This window comes from Engystomops pustulosus, chromosome 3 (assembly GCF_040894005.1).
Source record: "Engystomops pustulosus chromosome 3, aEngPut4.maternal, whole genome shotgun sequence".
In the NCBI taxonomy this organism is placed as follows: domain Eukaryota; kingdom Metazoa; phylum Chordata; class Amphibia; order Anura; family Leptodactylidae; genus Engystomops; species Engystomops pustulosus.
In genome coordinates this window covers 213,381,890-213,403,940 of record NC_092413.1, presented here as the reverse complement: position 1 = coordinate 213,403,940, position 22,051 = coordinate 213,381,890, and the positions used below count along the sequence as shown (strand labels likewise).

At 44.6% G+C, this 22,051-nt stretch overlaps 1 protein-coding gene across 1 annotated transcript in view; it reads right to left on the bottom strand.

The window, feature by feature from the left end:
• The window catches only part of PKHD1 (PKHD1 ciliary IPT domain containing fibrocystin/polyductin), a 358,183-nt gene that overhangs the window by 57,973 nt on the left and 278,159 nt on the right, over positions 1 to 22,051 (bottom strand). The window contains exon 59 of the mRNA XM_072143767.1: positions 20,015 to 20,163. Within this exon, the coding sequence (XP_071999868.1) occupies positions 20,015 to 20,163 (149 nt within the window). The remainder of the gene's footprint in view (positions 1 to 20,014; positions 20,164 to 22,051) is intronic.

Here is a 22,051-nt window from a genome sequence, read left to right as displayed (position 1 = left end):
AGATAGATAAGTAGATAGAGATGAGATAGATAGATTTTTCTGTTGTTTTTGCGCCTTTTCATACTGTTGCACTGTTTTTGCGCCAGATTTGCGACTAAACACCGTGCAGCAAAAATAACCATGTTTTACTCATTCATCCTATTAATCCAGATGTTTTGCTTCCCTTAATAATTATTTATCATTAGCAACTTTTCATTCAAGCACAAAAACGGACGCAAAAACACTCCAGCCCGAACGTGGCATAAACTGAGAAGCAAACACTGAGCTCTTGTGCAGAGCAGCTTACACCCAGCAGCAGAGCTCAGGAGACACTAGTACAGACACTACATGCAGCCTCTGTTTACAGTTCATGACCTTCTATTTACAAACAATCTGCAAAAGGAGCAGCTCAGAGCAGGAGAGAAGAGAAGTTTGTAGGATTTTGCAGATAGTACAGAGAAGTGTCTCCCGTGTAGCAGGATGACCACACTGCTTTCTGAGGGGGATACTGGCCAGAATTACAGGAGATCAGCACCAGAGGGTCCCCTCCAGGAGAAGCCCCTGCTGAGGAGATCACTGGGTGCAGGGTGTCACACACCTGGCTCTGCTATGGGGGTCATTCTCATGCTGTGTTCATGCACTTAAGCGCAGAACACTAATACATGTGGCCCATTGTATTCTATTTTAATCATAGATGTTTATGGAGGGGGTTGGCTGTACTCATACATGTACAGGGTTTTTTATCATCCGGGGTTTTGAGGAACAATGTGCTCCTTCTTAGCAGATTTAGTATTAACCTTTCATTAGCCAGATATCTTGAACTCAGTAGAAGGGGGCCATTGTCCGCCTGGATTGTGACCATTAATAAAAGTCAGGAGAAGTATCAGTCTGTTGATCTATGCTTCTATATATAACCCGGATTATATAGGGGTCTTCAGATATACATGACATCAGCGTCAGCATCAGTGTTATACTGGAGTCACATGTGGGGTCAGCTGACTGTCACTCCACTCCTAAGTCAGCAGTCATGATTTCAGTTTAATGACTGGATCAGGGCACATACCCCAGGAACCCTCATCCTATAGCTCAGGGCAGACCAATAAGACAGGTCCTGATTCTACCTGGAGGCAAAGATGGCAGCATCTACTGATCCATTGAAGAAATGGGAGGTTTAAATATCTACAAAGTTTATTTTCCACTCATTTTGTAAGAGATTTAATGTCCTTCACGAAAGGGAAGCATTCTAGTAACCTAGGAGGCTCTTCCTTCAAAGTTCACGGTTCCTACATACACTGTCTATAGGAGCTGGCACTCCCATAGTGCCAGTGGTGGGACGGTGCATGCTTGTCCTGGCACTCAACTCATGATTGAGAATTGGATCCCCATTCTTCTAATGGTTGGAGATCCCATTCACATATTCGGAGGGGGTGCCACTGAAAAGGATAAAGTAAATACCAGCAATGGTCCGCCAAATGTTGCAATAGGACCTGGACAGAATTGGTTACATGGCGAGATCTGTGAAGGTCTGGAAGCCAAAGAATAAGTTGTTGATACACATAGTGCATCTGTGTCTAGTTGTTATTCAGGCGCACATGAAAATGGGGCTATTTTTAGAAGACCATTGTAAGAGTTAGAGTATCCATCCTGTGTGCAGTTCAGGTGATGGGTGACAAACTCATTAAGGGAATCATACTTAGTAAATCAAGGCCAAGCCCGCTCCACCATGGACCTTGTGTCACCAGACGGTTTGACTTTGATGTAAAACCCAAGAATGTTGTCCGAATGACCCGGCCAATTTTCACCCTTTAACCTTTGTACAGAGATATAGACCTCTCAAAGGAGTCCCAGCTGGCAAAAGCAGTTCAGGAGACACTGATGTAACACAGAGAGTAGACAAAGATGGGCCAAGGTAATGGAAGGCAGAGCTCAAGCACAGTCCGAATGCAAGCCAAGGGTCCAAGCAGGGAGCTAGGGTCAGGTCAGAGCTGTCACCAAAGGACCAGAATATCAGAGACTGAGTCGAACAAGTCAACAACAGAGCATAACCTTTGCGAGAAACTAATAAGCTAGAGGGCCTAATGCTCAAGATCCATCCTGTGAAAAGTGCCTTATGTACCCAACAATGTGATATGGTGATAGGGTCCACTGACCCTACAATTACACAATAGTGATTTCAAGTGAACTTACAAGGAAATATCTTTTACAGAGACAAAGTTATAGGTGGTGCAGCAGTAACAATCCCACCCAAAGATGTCTCTGCCAAGCAAGAAGATACCTGTATTATAAATGGGACTTTATAGGTAAAGGTAAAGACTGTGGTAAAGGATATAGGTAAAGACTGTGTTGTATATGTTCTATTGGGGCCCAAATGCTTTGAGATATAGCTCTATCCCATATATTACCCCTTCCCTCTTCTTTTCTGAGTCAATGGGGCAAGAGCTGAATTCCTTCTTTAAGACTAAACCCATGATTGAAGACCTTGCTGGGAATTCAGGAGGAAAGAATCCTCATGGAGTAGATCAGAGGCTTCGAAGCCTCGTAAAGATCAGATATTTGGAAGTCATGTGCAAGTCATAAGACGTCTCCGGGCTGAATCACTAAGAGCCACTGTTGTAACAGGCATGACAAATTTTCAGGGATACATCACATGTTGTGTCCTCTCGTGGGAGCTCTGCCCGTTGTCAGTCACAGGGTCATCTCCAAGAGGGCCACAAATAAAACATAAACTTTACACAATGGCCACTTTGTCTTCTCATGATGGATGGGGCTGGATACATTGTACGATATGTCATTCCATTCTTCTATGATACCCAGAACTGAGCCAAAAAACAATATACCATACAGGTAGACCTCAAAGCTGTCAGAGGTCCTTGGAGAGGAGGGAATTTGAGACCAACATACCGTAACTCAGCTTTTTTCTATTAATTTCTGTTATTCACTGATTTTGGTGCAATTTTTATTGCTTTACACATGTGAGTTAATATTCTAAATTATATATTTTTTTTATATTTACCATTGTTAATGAACAGAGGGAGCTTCGGCTGTGTACTGTACTGCACGGCCTATAGGAGAGTAGGGACAGGGTCCAGCCATATCTCCCGTTATGAAAAACCTGAAATGGACCAGTGATGGAAGAGGAGCCAGAAACATTCATCTATAATGATTTGCAACCACCAGATTAGCACAGCACCATGTGCCATTACCTCTGTTCTGATATTGTTCTCATGCTTTTAGGAGAACAAGTGTAGGATTCTAACCCCGCCCCCATCATGAGATCATCAAAGGTCCTTTAGCATGTGAAACTCAGTGTTCTATGCCTTGTATCGATACAGAACAACATAGATTATTCTTCCTCTAATGTCCAATATTTAAGATCTCGTGAAATGGGAAAAAATAACAAAAATCCGAACATTCATAAATAGAAATTTACATTAATCAATTTTTTAATCCCGCCATTGGATATAATAGTATGTCACGGTCGGCAGTGACTTGCTGACACATGATGTACTACTATGTCCTGAACAGAGCCAGTGCCAAAAGCCAGTGCCAAAAGCACCCGCCTCATATATGACCCACGGAGATTCCTCCGATCATGCGTGTTAACCCCTTACATGCCGTGGTCACGCGTTACTGCAGAGTGCAAGCGGCTTTTGAAGTGGATCAGGTCGCTTACCGGGGGGATCCAATTCTCTGATGGCCGCCCCGGAATCTGGCTAGTGCCCTGGGACTGCTTGATGTCCTCGGGAGCCGGGCCCTGCCTCCATGCATGCTCAGTGTGTTACATAACACAGTGTAATACATCTGGATAACACTGTGTTAGGTGAATAAGAGCTTGAACAGAAAAAAGTTTAAAACAATTAATAAAGTTTTTTTAAATAAAAATATTTAATTAACTAAATAAAGTAAAAGTCCCCTAAATACCAACATTCCATAAACACATCTAATAAAGTACAAAGAACACAAAATCAATCCGTACAATAAATCAGAAACATTATTGGTTCCGCTCAGTGAAAGCCGTAAAAAAAAAAAACCTAATAAAATCCCTTCACAAAAATTTTGCAAAATGAGATCAAAAAAGTTGTGCACACCAAAATGGTGCCACTTAAAAGAACACCTTAACACGTAAAAAATATTAGAGTTATGTCTCCGAAAAGATGGCAATATGTAAAATTGCAATAAAATCAATAAGCTAAAAACTCACTAGAAAGAAGTATTTGTAAGGTGCATCTAATCTTATGGGTCCAAATTGCAAAAATAATTAAAAAAAGACTGTATAGTCATTAAAAAGTTACAATGCTCTTATTGGCGCATCAGCCCTTCAATGCCCTGGCATGTGCCCATACAGAAGTTTACCACCTAAAATTAGAAAATTCTGGATTTCGAAAATTGCTAATTTTTTCAAATTTTCACCAAATATAATTTCTTTCCATAAATAAACGCAAAACATATCACCAAAATTTTTCAACTAACATGAAGTACAATGGGGCAGATTTACTTACCTGGTCCATTCGCGATCCAGCGGCGCGTTCTCTGCGCTGGATTCGGGTCCGGACTGGATTTATTAAGGCAGTTCCTCCGATGTCCACTGCGCTGAAGTTCCCTGGAACGCACTGGAATACACTGAGCCGGGCTGAGTGAAGGTAAGTGCAAGCTCCGCGACACATTTTTTTTTTAAATGCGGCGGTTTTCCCGAATCCGTCGGGTTTTCGTTCGGCCACGCCCCCGATTTCCGTCGCGTGCATGCCGGCGCCGATGCGCCACAATCCGATCGCGTGTGCCAAAATTCCAGAAAATTCTGGGGAAATCGGCGCAAATTGGAAATATTCGGGTAACACGTCGGGAAACCGTGAATCGGGCCCTTAGTAAATCAAAATCACCTGGTTTTCTTAAAGTGTTCCAAAGTTATAACCACTTATAGTGACACAGGGCAGATTTGAAAAAAAAAGGGCCGTATCAGGAAGGTGAAAAGTGGCTTAAGTGGCAAGGGGTTAAAATTATTTAGGCAAGACATTGCCCTTAAAATACCCTGATGTCGGTTGAACATTACGTCAAAGTGAGCACCACCCTACAATGTGAGCTACCTGTAATGGTAACATCAAAGGAACCTAACAGATGCCCAGCCCCCTAAGCATGTTTGGTTGGAAGATGTGTTCCTCGTGGCTCATGACATGAATTTTGGCCAATTTTCCTGGATTAAGTTGTTCTTTTCCAACTCAAGAGTCTGCAAAACCTGCTCTAGTGACACTAACCAAGTCCACTGTTAATTTTCGATAGCTACAAAGCTCACGGATTTAGCCAGTGGCCACCATATCTTTAGACCCTGCAGTATATTTAAAGAGGAATCTAACTTACCACCATTATTCCGGGCTCTAACCCTGGTCATCTCCTTAGCCAAAAATTTGCTCTGCTTTTATCTTATATTTGTCATCAAGTACTTACAGGCCCACCTTTTGGACCTTATCCCAGGTATTTCATTTGGTTTGGAGGAACGGAGAAATAAGACCTATAACAGTGATGGTGAACCTTTTAGAGGCCGAGTGCCCAAACAACAACCAAATTCCACTTATTTACTGTGAAGTGCCAATGTGCCATTTTAAGCAGTAACTCATTGTTACCTGTTCTTACACTTCTTTTAATTGTATCGGCCGCCCGAGGCCAACAATACAGTTGAAAGAAGGAGGGCAAATTCAGATATCATTGTAGCTTCTCTCCAGGGTCTCTCTGTACAGGAAGAATGGTGGGTCCAACAGGATGAGCTCCAAAGATCTTCTGTCAAAACCTTTTCATTTTTCCTGTAGTTCCATACAGCCAATGAAGTGTCGCTTTAAAATAGAGCTGAGAGCAGCATCTCTTAAGTTGTCTGGGACCTCAGGAAGATTTGGTGGATTTGGTTCTGTTTTGTGAACTCTTTCCTGGGGCAATGGCCACAAAAAGGGCTCTGAGTGCCACCTCTGACCTATAATATCCTCATCATGTTCTACTCTACTAGACTTCTTCTCTTACGATTTGAAACATCTATAAGTTGCTGGAGATGGATTGACTATAATCCTTTCCATAACCTTAGAAGCTCCATAGACATCTCCATAAATTGTGTGTGATCTTTACTATTAGGGTTCTGTTTTTATCTCTAAGGGGGGTTCTCTATCCAGGACAGTAGTCTGTTTACCCTTTGAAGTTCATGGTATCATTGTAAATTAGACTAAATGATGCAGGTCCATCGTGTCTAACCCAAGGTAGCGTAGGGTGAATAAGGAAGAATGGTGGAGACTCTTCCTTGGGTTCCAGTTTGTCATGTTCATACCAGCTGTAGTGGATCTACTAAGCTGGTGATGCCTGGAAGGACAGGTGGTGGCAATGCTCATATGCAAAGTCTGATGAATGGTGGAGCTCGGAGATGTATGGTTAGTACCAGTTCAAAAAATTGTTTTACTTTGTTATCTGTGACAATGGGGGTCATTTACTAAGGGCCCGATTCGCGTTTTCCCGACGTGTTACCCGAATATTTCCGATTTGCGCCGATTGTACCTGAATTGCCCCGGGATTTCGGCGCACGCGATCGGATTGTGGCGCATCGGCGCCGGCATGCGCGCGACGGAAATCGGGGGGCGTGGCCGAACGAAAACCCGACGTATTCGGAAAAACCGCCGCATTTAAGAACCGAAAATGTGTCGCTCGGGACCCGCTTACCTTCACTCAGACGGCCTCGGTGAATTCCGGCGCGTTAAAATGCTTTTCAGCGCAGCAGCGCCACCTGGCGGACGGCGGAGGAACTACCTTATTAAATCCCGGCCGGACCCGAATCCAGTGCAGAGAACCCGCCGCTGGATCGCGACTGGACCGGGTAAGTAAATGTGCCCCAATGTCTTTACCCTTTAAGCTGTCCTCCAATTTGGGGCGTTCCTCTGATCTGTACACTCTTATAAGCCATGGATTTAAGGTTTACCGTCCCATAAGAAAGTAATACTTAATACATTGACCCGAGACGTCATTCCAATTTGATGAGTCTGGTCTGAAACAAGAAGGAATGTAAGTTATGGTTAGACCATCTTCTTCTCATTACATGTTGGAATGCAGATGTCTCAGGGATCATATGGGATATGATGTTCCTCTAAGTTGGTTGTACTGACGGTGAACCATGAGGGCTGGTAAGAGGTCCCAACTTCTGACTCAAATTGCTCTATGCCGATTGGCTAGTTAGAGGTCCATCATGAAAGTGGAGGATCGACAGCTTCTAGTGACAACTCCTGTCCATATGGCCCTGTTATGGTATATGAATGAAAGAGTGAATTGTCCAACCTTTAGTGAAGTGAGTCCACTACTAAAAAAATCCATACTGTTTCACAAAGGGAGGTAGTTTTTTTCCAGCAGGTGGAATAGTAATACTTAGAGGCAAAGATCTGAAAGAGTACAGGCTGTGGCAACCAAATTCTAACCACAGAAATTGGAATAGTAATACTTAGAGGCAAAGATCTGAAAGTCTACGGGCTATGGCAACCAAAGACCAACCACAGAAATGTTCTCCATCCAGTTGTCACTTCCTTTCCCCCCACTCCTCTTGAGTTGTAGTATAGGCCTTCTTCATGTGTAATGCTTGCCTAAGAGATATGACATATAATCCGGTGTGGGATTACTAGTACTAAATATGGTATGGTCGGCTTGGCCCACCCAATAAGGTCTTGGGTTAGGTTAAAGGGAACCTATTGGAGTTGTTGACCATGGAGAACTGGAGCCAATGTTAAGTATTGACCCTGGAGACATGTGTAACCATAGCTTTGTGTATGTTGTAGCAGCAGGACTGGGAAAAATGGATTTATGTTCCAGGATTGTCATTTCTCCATGTGTATTGGACCTTGTCCTCACACTGCTGTGCTCTTAGATCCATGATTTAGGCTGCTACCCATTCCCTTCCATCTGCTCATATTGAATGAAGGCGGCGAGGATAAATTCCTGGAATATAAACCCATTTTTCACAATCCTGCTGCTACTATCAACATACATGACAGTATGGGTCTGCTCATCACTAATAACTACACATCTCTCCAAGGACATTACATAACACTAACAACAGGGAGCACAGCAGTGTGAGGATATATCCAACACTTGGAGAAGATACAATCCAGGAATATAAATCCATATTTCACAGTCCTGCTGCTACTACTGACAACATACTCAACGGGATGATTACACCTCTCTCCAGGGGCAATATCTAACACTGTATGCAGTGAAGCCTAACAAATGAAACCCCTCTTATGAAGACGATATAGAGAATCACATCAATACGAACACATCAAGTGCATTGGGGTCTGTTAAAACTTTTCCCCTTTCGGATGTTTTGTTAGATTTCCTCCACTTTGTATTCTCTCTATTGAGCCTCTTCCTTGTGTTCGGAGCGGGAGGAATAACAATATTTGTCAAGTGCGGTTATTGTCACCAGGGATTGTGTGAAAGTCTCAATGTTATTCAAAAGACAAAGCCTATTGATCAGAATGAATCAGCAGAGGCCGCGGCTGCAGCCGCCCGGCCTGCGATATCCGAGTAGACAATCTCATTGTGTTACGCGGCCTGGAATCAGTATTGCCATTGCCACCAGCGAATGTTGGGTGTCATTGTTACTTTGCAGCGCGCTCCATTGTCTGTGCTCCGTGCTCCCGGTCCTCCATAAACAAGCTCGTCTGTCACGTTAAGGATTCGGCTTTATCTGGAGACATCTAAAGACGTTTCATACGGGTCACAGGACGAGAGGATTTGGAGTTCAGATACGGACAACGTTGTATGAAGCTGCAGGGGCTCAATCAGAGAGAAAATTCCATAATTTATATTATTGAATCTGTCCACCAAATACCCTTACAACAGGTATTAATGTGGCATAATCCTGTAGGCCAGGTACACCTGGAGGGCCTTAAACACAACTAACCTTTCCAAACCTTGTACCCAAAATGTTACAAGGGAATCCTCACTCCTGAAAACTGCCCCTTGTAATTTTTCATTGCTATTTATCACAATGTTACATTCTGTTGTTCCTCATGGGTGTTACCAGTAGAAGGTGTGTCCTCTACACAGTCTGACATTGTCCAATGAGAGAACACCATAGCAGGCAAGGAGGACCAGCACAATACACAGTTCTGCAAGAATATATACTTCATCATTGTTATATCCTGGGGAGTCTAGAGAAGTGAGGACTCTCTAAAAATATTGGTCCAGGTTTAGGCGATGGGATTGACTTTCCAATTCATTAGGATCTGAATTTTTGGACGTACACTGATCCTGGTAATGGGAGTCATGTTCCATCACCTGCACTACGTGTTATGCCGACTATGTACTCTGCCGATTGCTTCACTATCTAAGGGATAGACAAGTACTGTGCTCAGCTACCCCCCCCCCCACAGTCCAATAGAAATGAAGGAAGCCGGACATTGTCCTGATATTTCATTGGCTTCATCATTAGTGGAACCTCCACCCAATAACTGGTTTAATTGTAATTGGTTTAGGTTTCAAAAACATGGACAAATGCAAGTATCTTGTGTTCTAGCCCCTACTTCATGTTAGGGTCCTGGATCCCTCTCAGTAACCTGGGCTTCCATCTTCATCATTGCTGTGTGTGGCAGAGGTAAGTAAGCACAATGGAAAGGCTACAGAAAGGAGGCATCAGACTGGGAGACTAGAGAAAGGAGGGCATGAGGAGGGTGGCCACAGAAAGGAGGCATCAGAATGGGAGACTAGAGAAAGGAGGGCATGAGGAGGGTGGCCACAGAAAGCGATAAGGTTGGTGGCTACAGAAAGGCGGATTGAGGTTGAGGGGGCCAAAGAAATGAGGCATAAGGTGTAGTGAGCTAATGAAAGGAACACATGAGGTGTTGGGGGCTAGGGAAAAGGAGGCATGAGGTGCAGGTGGCTAACAAAGGGAGGTATGAGTTGTAGGGGGCAAACAAAAGGGAGGTATGAGGTGTAGGGGCTAACGAAGGGAGGTATGAGGTGTAAGAGCTAACAAAGGGAGGTATGAGGTGTAGGGGGCTAACGAAGGGAGGTATGAGGTGTAGGGGCTAACGAAGGGAGGTATGAGGTGGAGGGGACTAACGAAGAGAGGCCTGAGTAGGTTACAGAAAGAATGCAGGAGATGTTGGTCTACAGAAAGGGAAGCACAAGGCGTAGGGAGCTAAGGAAATTGAGGCATAAAGTGTAGTGAGCTAACGAAGGGAGGCCCTGAGGTGCTGGAGGTGGGGTTACAGAAAGGAGGCATAAAGTTTAAGAGACTACAGAAAGAGAGATATGTGGTGTAGGGGGCTAACGAAGGGAGGTATGAGGTGTAGGGGGCTAACGAAGGGAGGTATGAGGTGAAGGGGGCTAACGAAGGGAGGTATGAGGTGCAGGTGGCTAACAAAAGGGAGGTATGAGGTGTAGGGGGCTAACGAAGGAAGGCCTGAGTAGGTTACAGAAAGAAGGCAGGAGACGTTGGGGTACAGAAAGGAGGCACAAGGTGGAGGGACTACAGATAGTAGGGCATTTTAAATGGAGGGCATAACAGAGGGGGCATTATGCAGGGGGGGCATCTATTGATAGGGGAAACATTATAATTGGAAAGATTGCATTACACGATGGGGAGCCAATTTATAGGAGCACTAAGGGTTCGGGCACTGAAATTGATATTTTAATAAAGAGGTAACTGTATGTTGCAGTGGACGGTATAATATAATATAATATACAGTTACGAGGCCAAGGGCGTGGCCAAAAGATTGTTACACCCCTGCTCACAGACTCCTTGGGGCTTCCCTTGTGTCCCTGTGGGCCAGTCTGAGCCTGATTTTAGGATTCAGGATATTATCATCACTTTTGTGTCAAAGAAGATGAGATATACTCTATACATCACAGCATTTCACACCTTTGTGAAGGTTTTCATGTCAGAAGCCTCTCGGAATATAATATTCTCTATTCTGGGTGGGGGTGAATATTTTTGCAATCCAACTGTAAATGTAATACATTGTCTAGAATTGTATTTCCTCTAGTCCCTTATGTTGCTGTTGGGGTGTGAATACTTTTGTTATCCTGCTATTTATATCAACCCTGGAACGAGGCAGATGAATAGCAAAGTCGCCTAGAAGTAGTAAGTAAAGATAATCATGATAATAATGATAATCCCCGATCCTCGAGACTTCTGACTTCTCGGAGAGCCTCTTCTTTGTCCCTGGGCATGAAGAAGCACGCAATCTGTCAGGCTGTGCTAAGTTGGATTGTTCTGCATTTCCAAATCGCGCTTCGCCTCGAGCTCCATCCATTTGAATTAGAAAAAAAACAAAGCATTAATTAACTTGACTTTGGCAGGGCCGACGCGGGGGCAACGTGACCTTTTCTCTATGTCACATGTCACAGGGATTGGAGCGGCGGCGTGGAGCTGCGTCACTAGCAATCCTCCACTTGTATTAGATCCTTGGCTTCTGTCTATGTATCAGGACGGAACATCTATTATTTTATTTGTATTATTTCTTCTATTTATTTCTGCTTGTAATCCCAAGATCAGATAAATATCCGGGAGGCGGAAGTGAAGAAAAGCGAACGAGCCGTCACATCGTCCTTCCAGAGTCTTTCTGAAAACATTAGGTTTTTGGGAAATTGTTTCATGTACGGAAGATGTAATGGATATTTTTGAGATCAGCCATAAAAATTTGATTATTTATTATTAATAAAAATATGGTAAATTGGATTGACATGCTGATCATCTACTGTCAGCTGGCTGTGTGTGGGGTTCAGTGCTGCCCCCAGCTGGCTGTGTGTGGGGCCCGGTGCTGCCCTCTGCGCAATGTGTGTGGGGTTCAGTGCTGCCCCCTGCTGGTTGTGTGTGGGGCCCGATTCTGCCCCCTGTGGTTGCCTGGTGCTGATCCCTGCTGGTTATGTTTTCTAGGCTCAGCACTGCCCCCTGCTGGTTACCTATGGGGCCCGATGCTGCCCCCTGATGGTTGTGTGTGCGGGGCCTGGTGCTATCCCATAATGGTTGTGTGTGGGGTTCAGTGCTGCTGTCTGCTGGTTGTGTCTGCGGGGCCCAATGCTGTCCCCTGATGGTTGTGTGTGGGGCCAGGTGCTGCCCCCTGCTGGTTGTTTGTGCAGGGCCTAGTTATGCCCCTGCTGGTTGTGTTTGCGGGGACTGGTTCTGACCCCTGCTGGTTGTGTGTGCGGGGCCTGATTCTTACCCCTGGTGGTTGTGTGTGCAGGGCTGGTCCTGCCCCCTAATGGTTTTGTGTGGAGTTCAGTGCTGCTGCCTGCTGGTTGTGTGTGCGGGGCCCTGGTGCTGCCTCCTTCTGGTTGTGTGTGCGGGGCCCGATACTGCCCTATGATGGTTGTGTGTGGGGCTGGTGCTGTCCCCTGCTGGTTGTGTGTGCGGGGCCCGATACTGCCCTCTGATGGTTGTGTGTGTGGGGGGCGGTGCTGCCCCCTGTTGGTTGTGTGTGGGGCCCGGTGCTGCCCTCTGATGGTTGTGTGTGGGGCCCAATGCTGCCTTTTGATGGTTGTGTGTGGGGCCCGCTGCTGCTCCATGCTGGTTGTGTGTGCAGGGCCCGGTGCTGCACTCTGATGGTTGTGTGTGGGGCCCGATGCTGCCCTCTGATGGTTGTGTGTGGGGCCCAGTGCCGCCCTCTGATGGTTGTGTGTGGGGCTCGGTGCCGCCCTCTGATGGTTGTGTGTGGGGCCCGGTGCTGCCCTCTGATGGTTGTGTGTGGGGCCCGGTGCTGCTCCATGATGGTTGTGTGTGCGGGGCCCGATGCTGCCCTCTGATGGTTGTGTGTGGGGCCCGGTGCTGCCCTCTGATGGTTGTGTGTGGGGCCCGGTGCTGCTCCATGATGGTTGTGTGTGCGGGACTCGATGCTGCCTTCTGATGGTTGTGTGTGGGGCCTGGTGCTGCCTCCTTCTGGTTGTGTGTGCGGGGCCCGATACTGCCCTATGATGGTTGTGTGTGGGGCTGGTGCTGTCCCCTGCTGGTTGTGTGTGCGGGGCCCGATACTGCCCTCTGATGGTTGTGTGTGTGGGGGGCGGTGCTGCCCCCTGTTGGTTGTGTGTGGGGCCCGGTGCTGCCCTCTGATGGTTGTGTGTGGGGCCCAATGCTGCCTTTTGATGGTTGTGTGTGGGGCCCGCTGCTGCTCCATGCTGGTTGTGTGTGCAGGGCCCGGTGCTGCACTCTGATGGTTGTGTGTGGGGCCCGATGCTGCCCTCTGATGGTTGTGTGTGGGGCCCAGTGCCGCCCTCTGATGGTTGTGTGTGGGGCTCGGTGCCGCCCTCTGATGGTTGTGTGTGGGGCCCGGTGCTGCCCTCTGATGGTTGTGTGTGGGGCCCGGTGCTGCTCCATGATGGTTGTGTGTGCGGGGCCCGATGCTGCCCTTTGATGGTTGTGTGTGGGGCCTGGTGCTGCCCTCTGATGGTTGTGTGTGCAGGGCTCGATGCTGCCTTCTGATGGTTGTGTGTGGGGCCCGGTGCTGCCCTCTGATGGTTGTGTGTGTGGGGCCCGGTGCTGCCCTCTGATGGTTGTGTGTGTGGTGCCCGGTGCTGCCCTCTGATGGTTGTGTGTGGTGCCCGGTGCTGCCCTCTGATGGTTGTGTGTGCGGCCCGGTGCTACCCTCTGATGGTTGTGTGTGGGGCCCTGTACTGCCCTCTGATGGTTGTGTCCGGGGCCCAGTGCTGCCCTCTGATGGTTGTGTGTGTGGGGCCCGGTGCTGCCCTCTGATGGTTGTGTGTGCGGCCCGGTGCTGCCCTCTGATGGTTGTGTGTGGGGCCCTGTACTGCCCTCTGATGGTTGTGTCCGGGGCCCGGTGCTGCCCTCTGATGGTTGTGTGTGGGGCCCGGTGCTGCCCTCTGATGGTTGTGTGTGGGGTCCGGTGCTGCCCTCTGATGGTTGTGTGTGGGGCCCGGTGCTGCCCTCTGATGGTTGTGTGTGGGGCCCGGTGCTGCCCTCTGATGGTTGTGTGTGTGGGGCCCGGTGCTGCCCTCTGATGGTTGTGTGTGGGGCCCGGTGCTGCCCTCCGATGGTTGTGTGTGTGGCCCGGTGCTGCCCTCTGATGGTTGTGTGTGGGGCCCGGTGCTGCCCTATGATGGTTGTGTATGTGGGGCCCGGTGCTGCCCTCTGATGGTTGTGTGTGTGGGGCCCGGTGCTCCTCCATGCTGGTTGTGTGTGGGGCCCGGTGCTGCCCTCTGATGGTTGTGTGTGGGGCCCGGTGCTGCCCTCTGATGGTTGTGTGTGTGGCCCGGTGCTGCCCTCTGATGGTTGTGTGCGTGGCCTGGTGCTGCCCTCTGATGGTTGTGTGTGGGGCCCGGTGCTGCCCTCTGATGGTTGTGTGTGGGGCCCGGTGCTGCCCTCTGATGGTTGTGTGTGGGGCCCGCTCTCACTATGGAATAAAGTTCATCCAATATATTTTTTCACCTTGAATCATTGGTGTGCGGGTTATTCTCTGGTTTCTGTATGCGGAGGACCTGGTGCCGGTTCCCGTACAGCAATCACCGTACACACTTTGTGCTTCTCGAATTCTTTAACTTTATCTGTGTTTGTATCTTTTTTTATATCTCATACAAAGTTGCACTTTCCTCTCTGACCGCTCCTTCATGTGACCTCTGGAAACTTTTGTATCACAGAGATAAAGGCCGCTTCTCCATGGGACGGTAATAAAGACAATATTGTCAGATCTCTGTCCCGACTCCCCTCGTCCATTGACCCCACCGAGTAACACGCGTAGCTCAGCTCTGAGTTGGCAGAATTCTTTGTGTAGAACATTCATGAATGAAATCCCGTTGTTCTTGGGAATCCGGCTCCTTCAATATCCTGTGTTGAGGAACATCTGTCTATCTGTGTAAGATCTGTAGACATATTGTACGATGCTTCTACCTCCGCCCCAATGTCCCCTCTTATTAGTGCGGCTCCTTTGGGTTCAAAAACAGACGGATTTCCAAAAAAACTCAAGAATCAAAACAGAAAGAATGAAAAGAAAACAAACCAATAACGTTGCGATCCTACGATAACACTGGAGTTTCTGGTATTTGGAGAAAACTCAAAATAAATGAAGGAAATGTGTATCTCATTAAATGCTAATATTTGGAAGACAAAGAATATGATGAAAAGCTTCCAATTCCTTCTTACAAGAACCCTGCAAAGAATTTTCGGAGCTTTTCTTGTGTCTAATTTTGGGACCCTTTGAAGATGTTCCTCATCTGGGAAAGGAGATAATAATAAGACCCCGGGAACCTTAGAAATCTAAGGGAAAAATCTCGGATTCGGTAGCAAAGGTCAGCGCCGAGGTGCCGGGTAACTTTGAAGAAGTTTGTTACGGATATTGTCACGGATGTTTTAGAGAAGAAGGTTATTGACGGGGAGTATAAATAAGAAAACACAAAGTCACATCTTGAGATTTCGGCTCTTGTCCAGGTTGTAAGTTCAGAAGATGCTTGTGCTAAAGCTCCTTCAAGAGGAAATATAAGTTAATGAAAAGGAGACAATGGGGGACATGGATCATATCTATCTATCTATCTATCCATGCATCATTTATCTATCTCATATCTATCTATCTATCTATCTATCTATCTATCTATCTATCTCGTATCTATCTATCTCATATCCATCTATCTATCTATCTATCTATCTATCTCATATCTATCTATCTATCTATATATCTATCTCATATCTATCTATCTCATATCTATCTATCCATCCATCTATCTCATATCTATCTATCTATCTCATATCTATCTATCTATCTCATATCTATCTATCTATCTATCTATCTATCTATCTATCTATCTATCTATCCATCTATCTCCTATCTATCTATCTATCTATCTATCCATCTATCTATCTCCTATCTATCTCATATCTCTCTATCTATCTATCTATCTATCTATCTATCTATCTATCTATCTATCTATCTCATATCTATCTCATATCTATCTATCTCCTATCTATCCATATATCATTTATCTTTCTCATATCTATCTATCTATCTATCTATCTATCTATCTATCTCATATCTATCTCATATCTATCTATCTATCTATCTATCTATCTATCTCATATCTATCTACCTATTGGACGTGTTGATAACTAACATGTTTATAATTTTTACTGTTTATTTTTTATATCAGTTTTAGGGAAAGGGGGGTGATTTTAACTTTTATTTTATTTTTAAAATTTTAAAAATTCTTGAAAATTATTTTAAAATATTTAAAATATTTTTCAGACCCCCCCTCCCCCAGGTCACTTTAACCCTAGGTTATTTGACTGATCCTACCATATAGTGCTATACTACAGTAAGGGTCTTTGGCTCTTAGGCTACATTTACACACATGTATGGGGGACGTATATATACGGCCGACATACGTCCCCCATACACTTCTATGGGCTTACGGCCCTGTATGGGGGTGGTACGGTGCAGCACACGTGTGGACATGTCCTATCTTTTTCCGTATTACGGCACCGTGCGCTGTATCTTCCTATGGAGAGGGGCGGGGGTGAGCTGCGCTCACCTCCTCCTCCTCTCCCCGTCCGCTGCCGCTGCGGTACGGTACGGTACCCATGGGGACACCCATGTCCCACCGGCTGTTACATGCCCCTGGCAGCCGTGATGGTGCCGGCATGTAAAGGGTTGACACTCGTGACTAAGGCTGGTGTAAATGCTGGTGGATCAGCCCGTGAGCCCTCTTCATACACCCCTTGCTACGCGCCGACCTACTATTACGACGGTTTGCGTCAAGGGGTTAAGGAAGAAAAAATGCTGACAAATAATTCATTGGGTTTTTAACAAACGTGCCGCCTCTCTGTATCAACCTGTGCGTCATTGTGCAGACTTTTTGAAGGGTTGAATACTTTTACAATCACCCAGTGGTTCAACATGGCGGAAATCTGATGTGTCTGGCGCACATTTTCCATCATGATGGCCGGTATTAATCCTCTCCTGATCCAGTACAACGCCCCGGTAGAACGCCATTACTTTGCCCTGAAAGCACTGCGTCTATATAACCTCGCGTCAGAGAAATCACAGTCTTGGAGCCACATTCGGCTTCTTTAGTCATTTTTTTTTTTGTGCATCTCCGATCCCTGGCAGTATTTTTTCTAAGACTGCTGCCGCAACCCAGGACATCAGCGGTCGAAAGCGAGAACATAAATTTCCGCGGAGATTAAAGAGACATATACCTAGTTTTAGTCTTTGAGGCCTATAATTGCCTAGGAAAGAAAATGAGATTTTCCCTGGGGCTACAAAGAAAATGGCATATTCAGGCTTAGATACAGGCAGACGCGTTTTTTCTGTCAGCCTTCCAGTTGTATCTGTATCTCCGGCGTCCTGTCAGTCCTGAAGAATGGAGGCGCTCAGGATATAAAAAAAAAAAAAAATGCAAGAAAAAAAAAAAGTAAAAACCCAATAATGCTGTTTGAAGTTCTCACAGACATGGAAAGAAAGATGAATTTCTCTGAGGGATTCCTGAAATACAGTACGTCAAAGAGCAGCCTGAAATATAGATATAGCTGGAGATATTCCGCCGTAGATAGAGATATCGGATTATCGAAATTGTCAAAATTGGTAACTTCAGAAAAAACTTGACAATGAACCATCTACCCAACCACTTTCCAATGATGGCGGCCTGAAATATAGATGAAGCTGGAGAGTTTCGGGCTCAGATACAGATATATCCTTGGTAAACTCAGAATATACTTGACAATGAACAATCTAACCAACCAACCGACTTGATTTTGACCTGAAATATAGAAGTAGCTGCAGATATTCTGCCGTACGTAAACATATGTGTAAATAGTCTAAAAAATGGATTTCTACAAATTGTCAAAATTGGTTAAATTCCATAAATTCAACAAACTACAAAATTCTCTCATAGATATGGATACATGTGAGTAGTCAAAAGGCCATATCATCGAAATGGTCAAAATTGGTAACCTCAGAAAAAACTTGACGATGAACCATCTACCCAACCGCTTTCCAATAATTGCGGCCTGAAATATAGATGAAGCTGGAGAGTTTCGGGCTCAGATACAGATATATCCTTGGTAAACTCAGAATATAGTAGATATAGCTGGAGATATTCCGCCGTAGATATAGATATCGGATTATCGAAATTGTCAAAATTGGTAACTTCAGAAGAAACTTGACGATGAACCATCTACCCAACAATTTTTCAATGATGGCGGCCTGAAATATAGATGAAGCTGGAGAGTTTCGGGCTCAGACACAGATATATCCTTGATAAACTCAGAATATAGTAGATATAGCTGGAGATATTCTGCTGTAGATATAGATATCGGATTATCGAAATTGTCAAAATTGGTAACTTCAGAAGAAACTTGACAATGAACCATCTACCCAACAACTTTCCAATGATGGCACCCTGAAATATAGATGAAGCTGAAGAGTTTTGGGCTCAGACACAGATATATCCTTGGTAAACTCAGAATATACTTGACAATGAACAATCTAACCAATCAACCGACTTGATTTTGACCTGAAATATAGAAGTCGATGCAGATATTCTGCCGTACGTAAACTTATATGTAAATAGTCTAAAAAATGGATTTCTACAAATTGTCAAAATTGGTTAAATTCCATAAATTCAACAAACTACAAAATTCTCTCATAGATATGGATATATGTGAGTAGTCAAAAGGCCATATTATCGAAATTGTCAAAATTGGTAACTTCAGAAGAAACTTGACGATGAACCATCTACCCAACCACTTCCCAATGATGGCGGCCTGAAATATAGATAAAACTGGAGAGTTTCTGCTTCAGATACAGATATATCCTTGGTAAACTCAGAATATAGTAGATATAGCTGGAGATATTCTGCCGTAGATATAGATATCGGATTATCGAAATTGTCAAAATTGGCAACTTCAGAAGAAACTTGATGATGAACCATCTACCCAACAACTTCCTAATGATGGTGGCCTGAAATATAGATGAAGCTGGAGAGTTTCTGCCTCAGATACAGATATACAGTATCCTTGGTAAACTAAGAATATACTTGACAATGAACCAACCAACCAACTTGATTTTGACCTGAAATATAGAAGTAGCTGCAGATATTCTGCCATATGTAAACATATATGTAAATAGTCTAAAAAATGGATTTCTACAAATTGTCAAAATTGGTGAAATTCCATAAATTCAACAAACTACAAAATTCTCTCATAGATATAGATACATGTGAGTAGTCAAAAGGTCATATCATCGAAATGTTCAAAATTGGTAACCTCAGAAGATACTTGTCGATGAATTATCTAACCAACCAACCTATTGGTGGCCTGAAATATAGAAGTAGCTGGAGATATTCTGTCTTAAATATAGATAAATGTGGGTCAAAAGATAGATTTGCTGATGAACCATCTACAAAACCAACTTCCCAATGATGCCGGCCCGAAATATAGATGTAGCTGGAGAGTTTCTGTCTCAGATAAAGATATTTTCTTGGTAACCTCAAAAAGTAATACAAAAAACCATCTACCCAACCCACCAACATGCCATTGGCTTGAAAAATAGATGTAGCTGGAGATATTCTGCTGTATATATACATATATGTGAGTATTCGAAAAACCGGATTTCTGAAATTGGCAAAATTGGTAACCTCAGAAGATACTTGAAGATAAACCATCAATCCAACCAACTTCCAAATGATGTTGGGCTGAAATATAGATGCAACTGGAGATATTGAGCTGTAGATATAGATTTATCTGGGTTGTCAAAATACCAGATTATCAAGACTGTCAGAACTGGTAACCTCAAGAGGTAACTGACAACCAACCATCTACCCAACCAACCAACCAACCAACTTCCTGATAATGGCTGGAAATATTCTGCCATAGACATAGATGTATATGGGTTATCGAAACGCTGGATTACCGAAATGGTCTAAAACGGTAATCTCAGATACTTGATAATAAACCATCTATCCAACAACTTCCCAAAGATGGCGGACTGAAAACCTAAAATTGAATATTTTGAGGGTACTGGTTCTCATAGTCTCATACAAGAATTTCTAGGGTTCTCTGAAAAAAAAAGATTTCACTTACCAACATTGTAGCAGGGATTTACAACATCAAGGTCTAATTTTGGGATGACGGTGACTGGAGGTGCGATGCCCAGAAAACTTCCATCCAGGTCTTTGAATAGTGCTGCTTCTGCTTTAGAGCATCCAGAGGATAGGGGGCACTCGGTGGCTCTAGCATGAGATGAGAAGATTGTGTCATTGTGGTATTACACTGAACCTTTTTTTTTTCTTAATAAAAAAACTACATAATTTGCTTGGTCGATTGGAACCATCATGACGTCCACTAATCCCATGTGCCAATTTCAAATACTTATATACAGGACCGCCATCTTGAGGGGGGCAATTTGCTTTGGCGACGTCGCTTGGGTCATAGAGAGAAGGATTTTGCATCAATTGCAGCTCTGCAGAAGAAGAGGACCATGGAGGCTGCAAAGAGTGTGGGAAGGTGAGTATAATTTTGTACAATTTTTTTACTGAGCAGGGACTCTCTATGTGTTGAGGACATGTGTTAAGACTATCTATGTGCTGAGAGGGCATGTGTTAGGGCATATGTTAGGGCATGTGTTAGGGCTATCTATGTGCTGAGGGCATGTGTTAGGGCTATCTATGTGCTGAGGGCATGTATCAGCGCATGTGTTAGGGCTATCTACGTGCTTAGGGCAGTGGTGGTGAACCTATGGCACGGATGAGCTTTCCAAAATCTGCTTATTACCCACCATATACAGGAGCCATTGTTTGCTGCTGCTGTGGCAGTTGGAAGCTGAGCCATGATTGGTTGCTGTTGTGCCACAGGTCATTAATATGAGCTCTGAGCTTTGATTGGTTAATATAGGCAATGAGAAGAAGACGCTTCTGTGTGAGGTAAGATGGATAGAGATACAGAGATAGGAAAAAAATTAGCAGAAATGTCTGAGGTAAAACTGTTCCAGTTGCCCATGGAAACTAATTAGAGATCAGCTGTGCAAAAATGAAACTTGAGCTCTGAATGGTTGCCATGGGCAACTAGAACAGTTCTGCTCTCAGACACTTCTGATAAATCCCCCCATAGACAAAGTGACAGTTGGAGACAGAGGAAGTCACTGGAATGAAAGTGTCAGAGACAGTCACTGGAATGAGAATATCAGAGCCAGTCACTGGAATGAGAGTGTCAGAGCCAGTCACTGGAATGAAAGTGTGAGAGACAGTCACTCGAATGAGTGTCAGAGACAGTTACTCGAATGAGTGTCAGAGACAGTCACTCAAATGAGAGTGTCAGAGACAGTCACTGAATGAGAGTGAATGAAAGTGTCAGAGACACTCAAATAAGTGTCAGTGTCACTGAAAGAGACTGCCAGAGACAGACAGTCAATGAAAGAGACGGTCAAAAAAGTTTATAAAAAAGGGACAGTCTGTGACAGAGATGGTCAGAGACAGTCTGAGACAGTCTATAGATGACAATGGCATAAGGAATAAATGACCTGCAATACAATTTGTTACACGTTGCCATCTGCATATTCCTTCCTCTTAAATGTCTCAAATAAAGGATCTGCTGAGTTGTTAATAACGCCCTTAAATTTTGTCAATACCCTTCTTTAAACCACACTTGTAAAGCATTCAAGTTTAGTCCGGACTACACCACCGGCCCTTATCACTTTATGCATTTTTTGCATTGTCATCAGCAATTTGTCTAATAAACCACTACCGGAATATTGTCAAGCTGCATAACACCTTCTAGTTTTTGTTTTTCTCATGGTCCAGCCTGGTAGCGTCATCCAGAAAATTATCTTTAAAATGAGCTATGAATTGGTTGTATAAAGTCAAGGAGGAGGAGAGTTTAACACTGAAGTCAAGGTGAGGAGCTCTGAACGCCTCCTCTTCTGTGATTGACATCATGCATCGGACTTCAGGAGATCTGGTTAGTGATGCCTCTGGATGTAGGACCATCAATTACAGTGAAGGGGCTTCCAGAGGAAGAGAGAGCTAGATGTTAGTATTAAACTCACCACATCCATGACTTTATACAACCAACTTACATTTCACTTCAAATTAAAGTTTTTGGATGCTGCCACCACACTGGGTC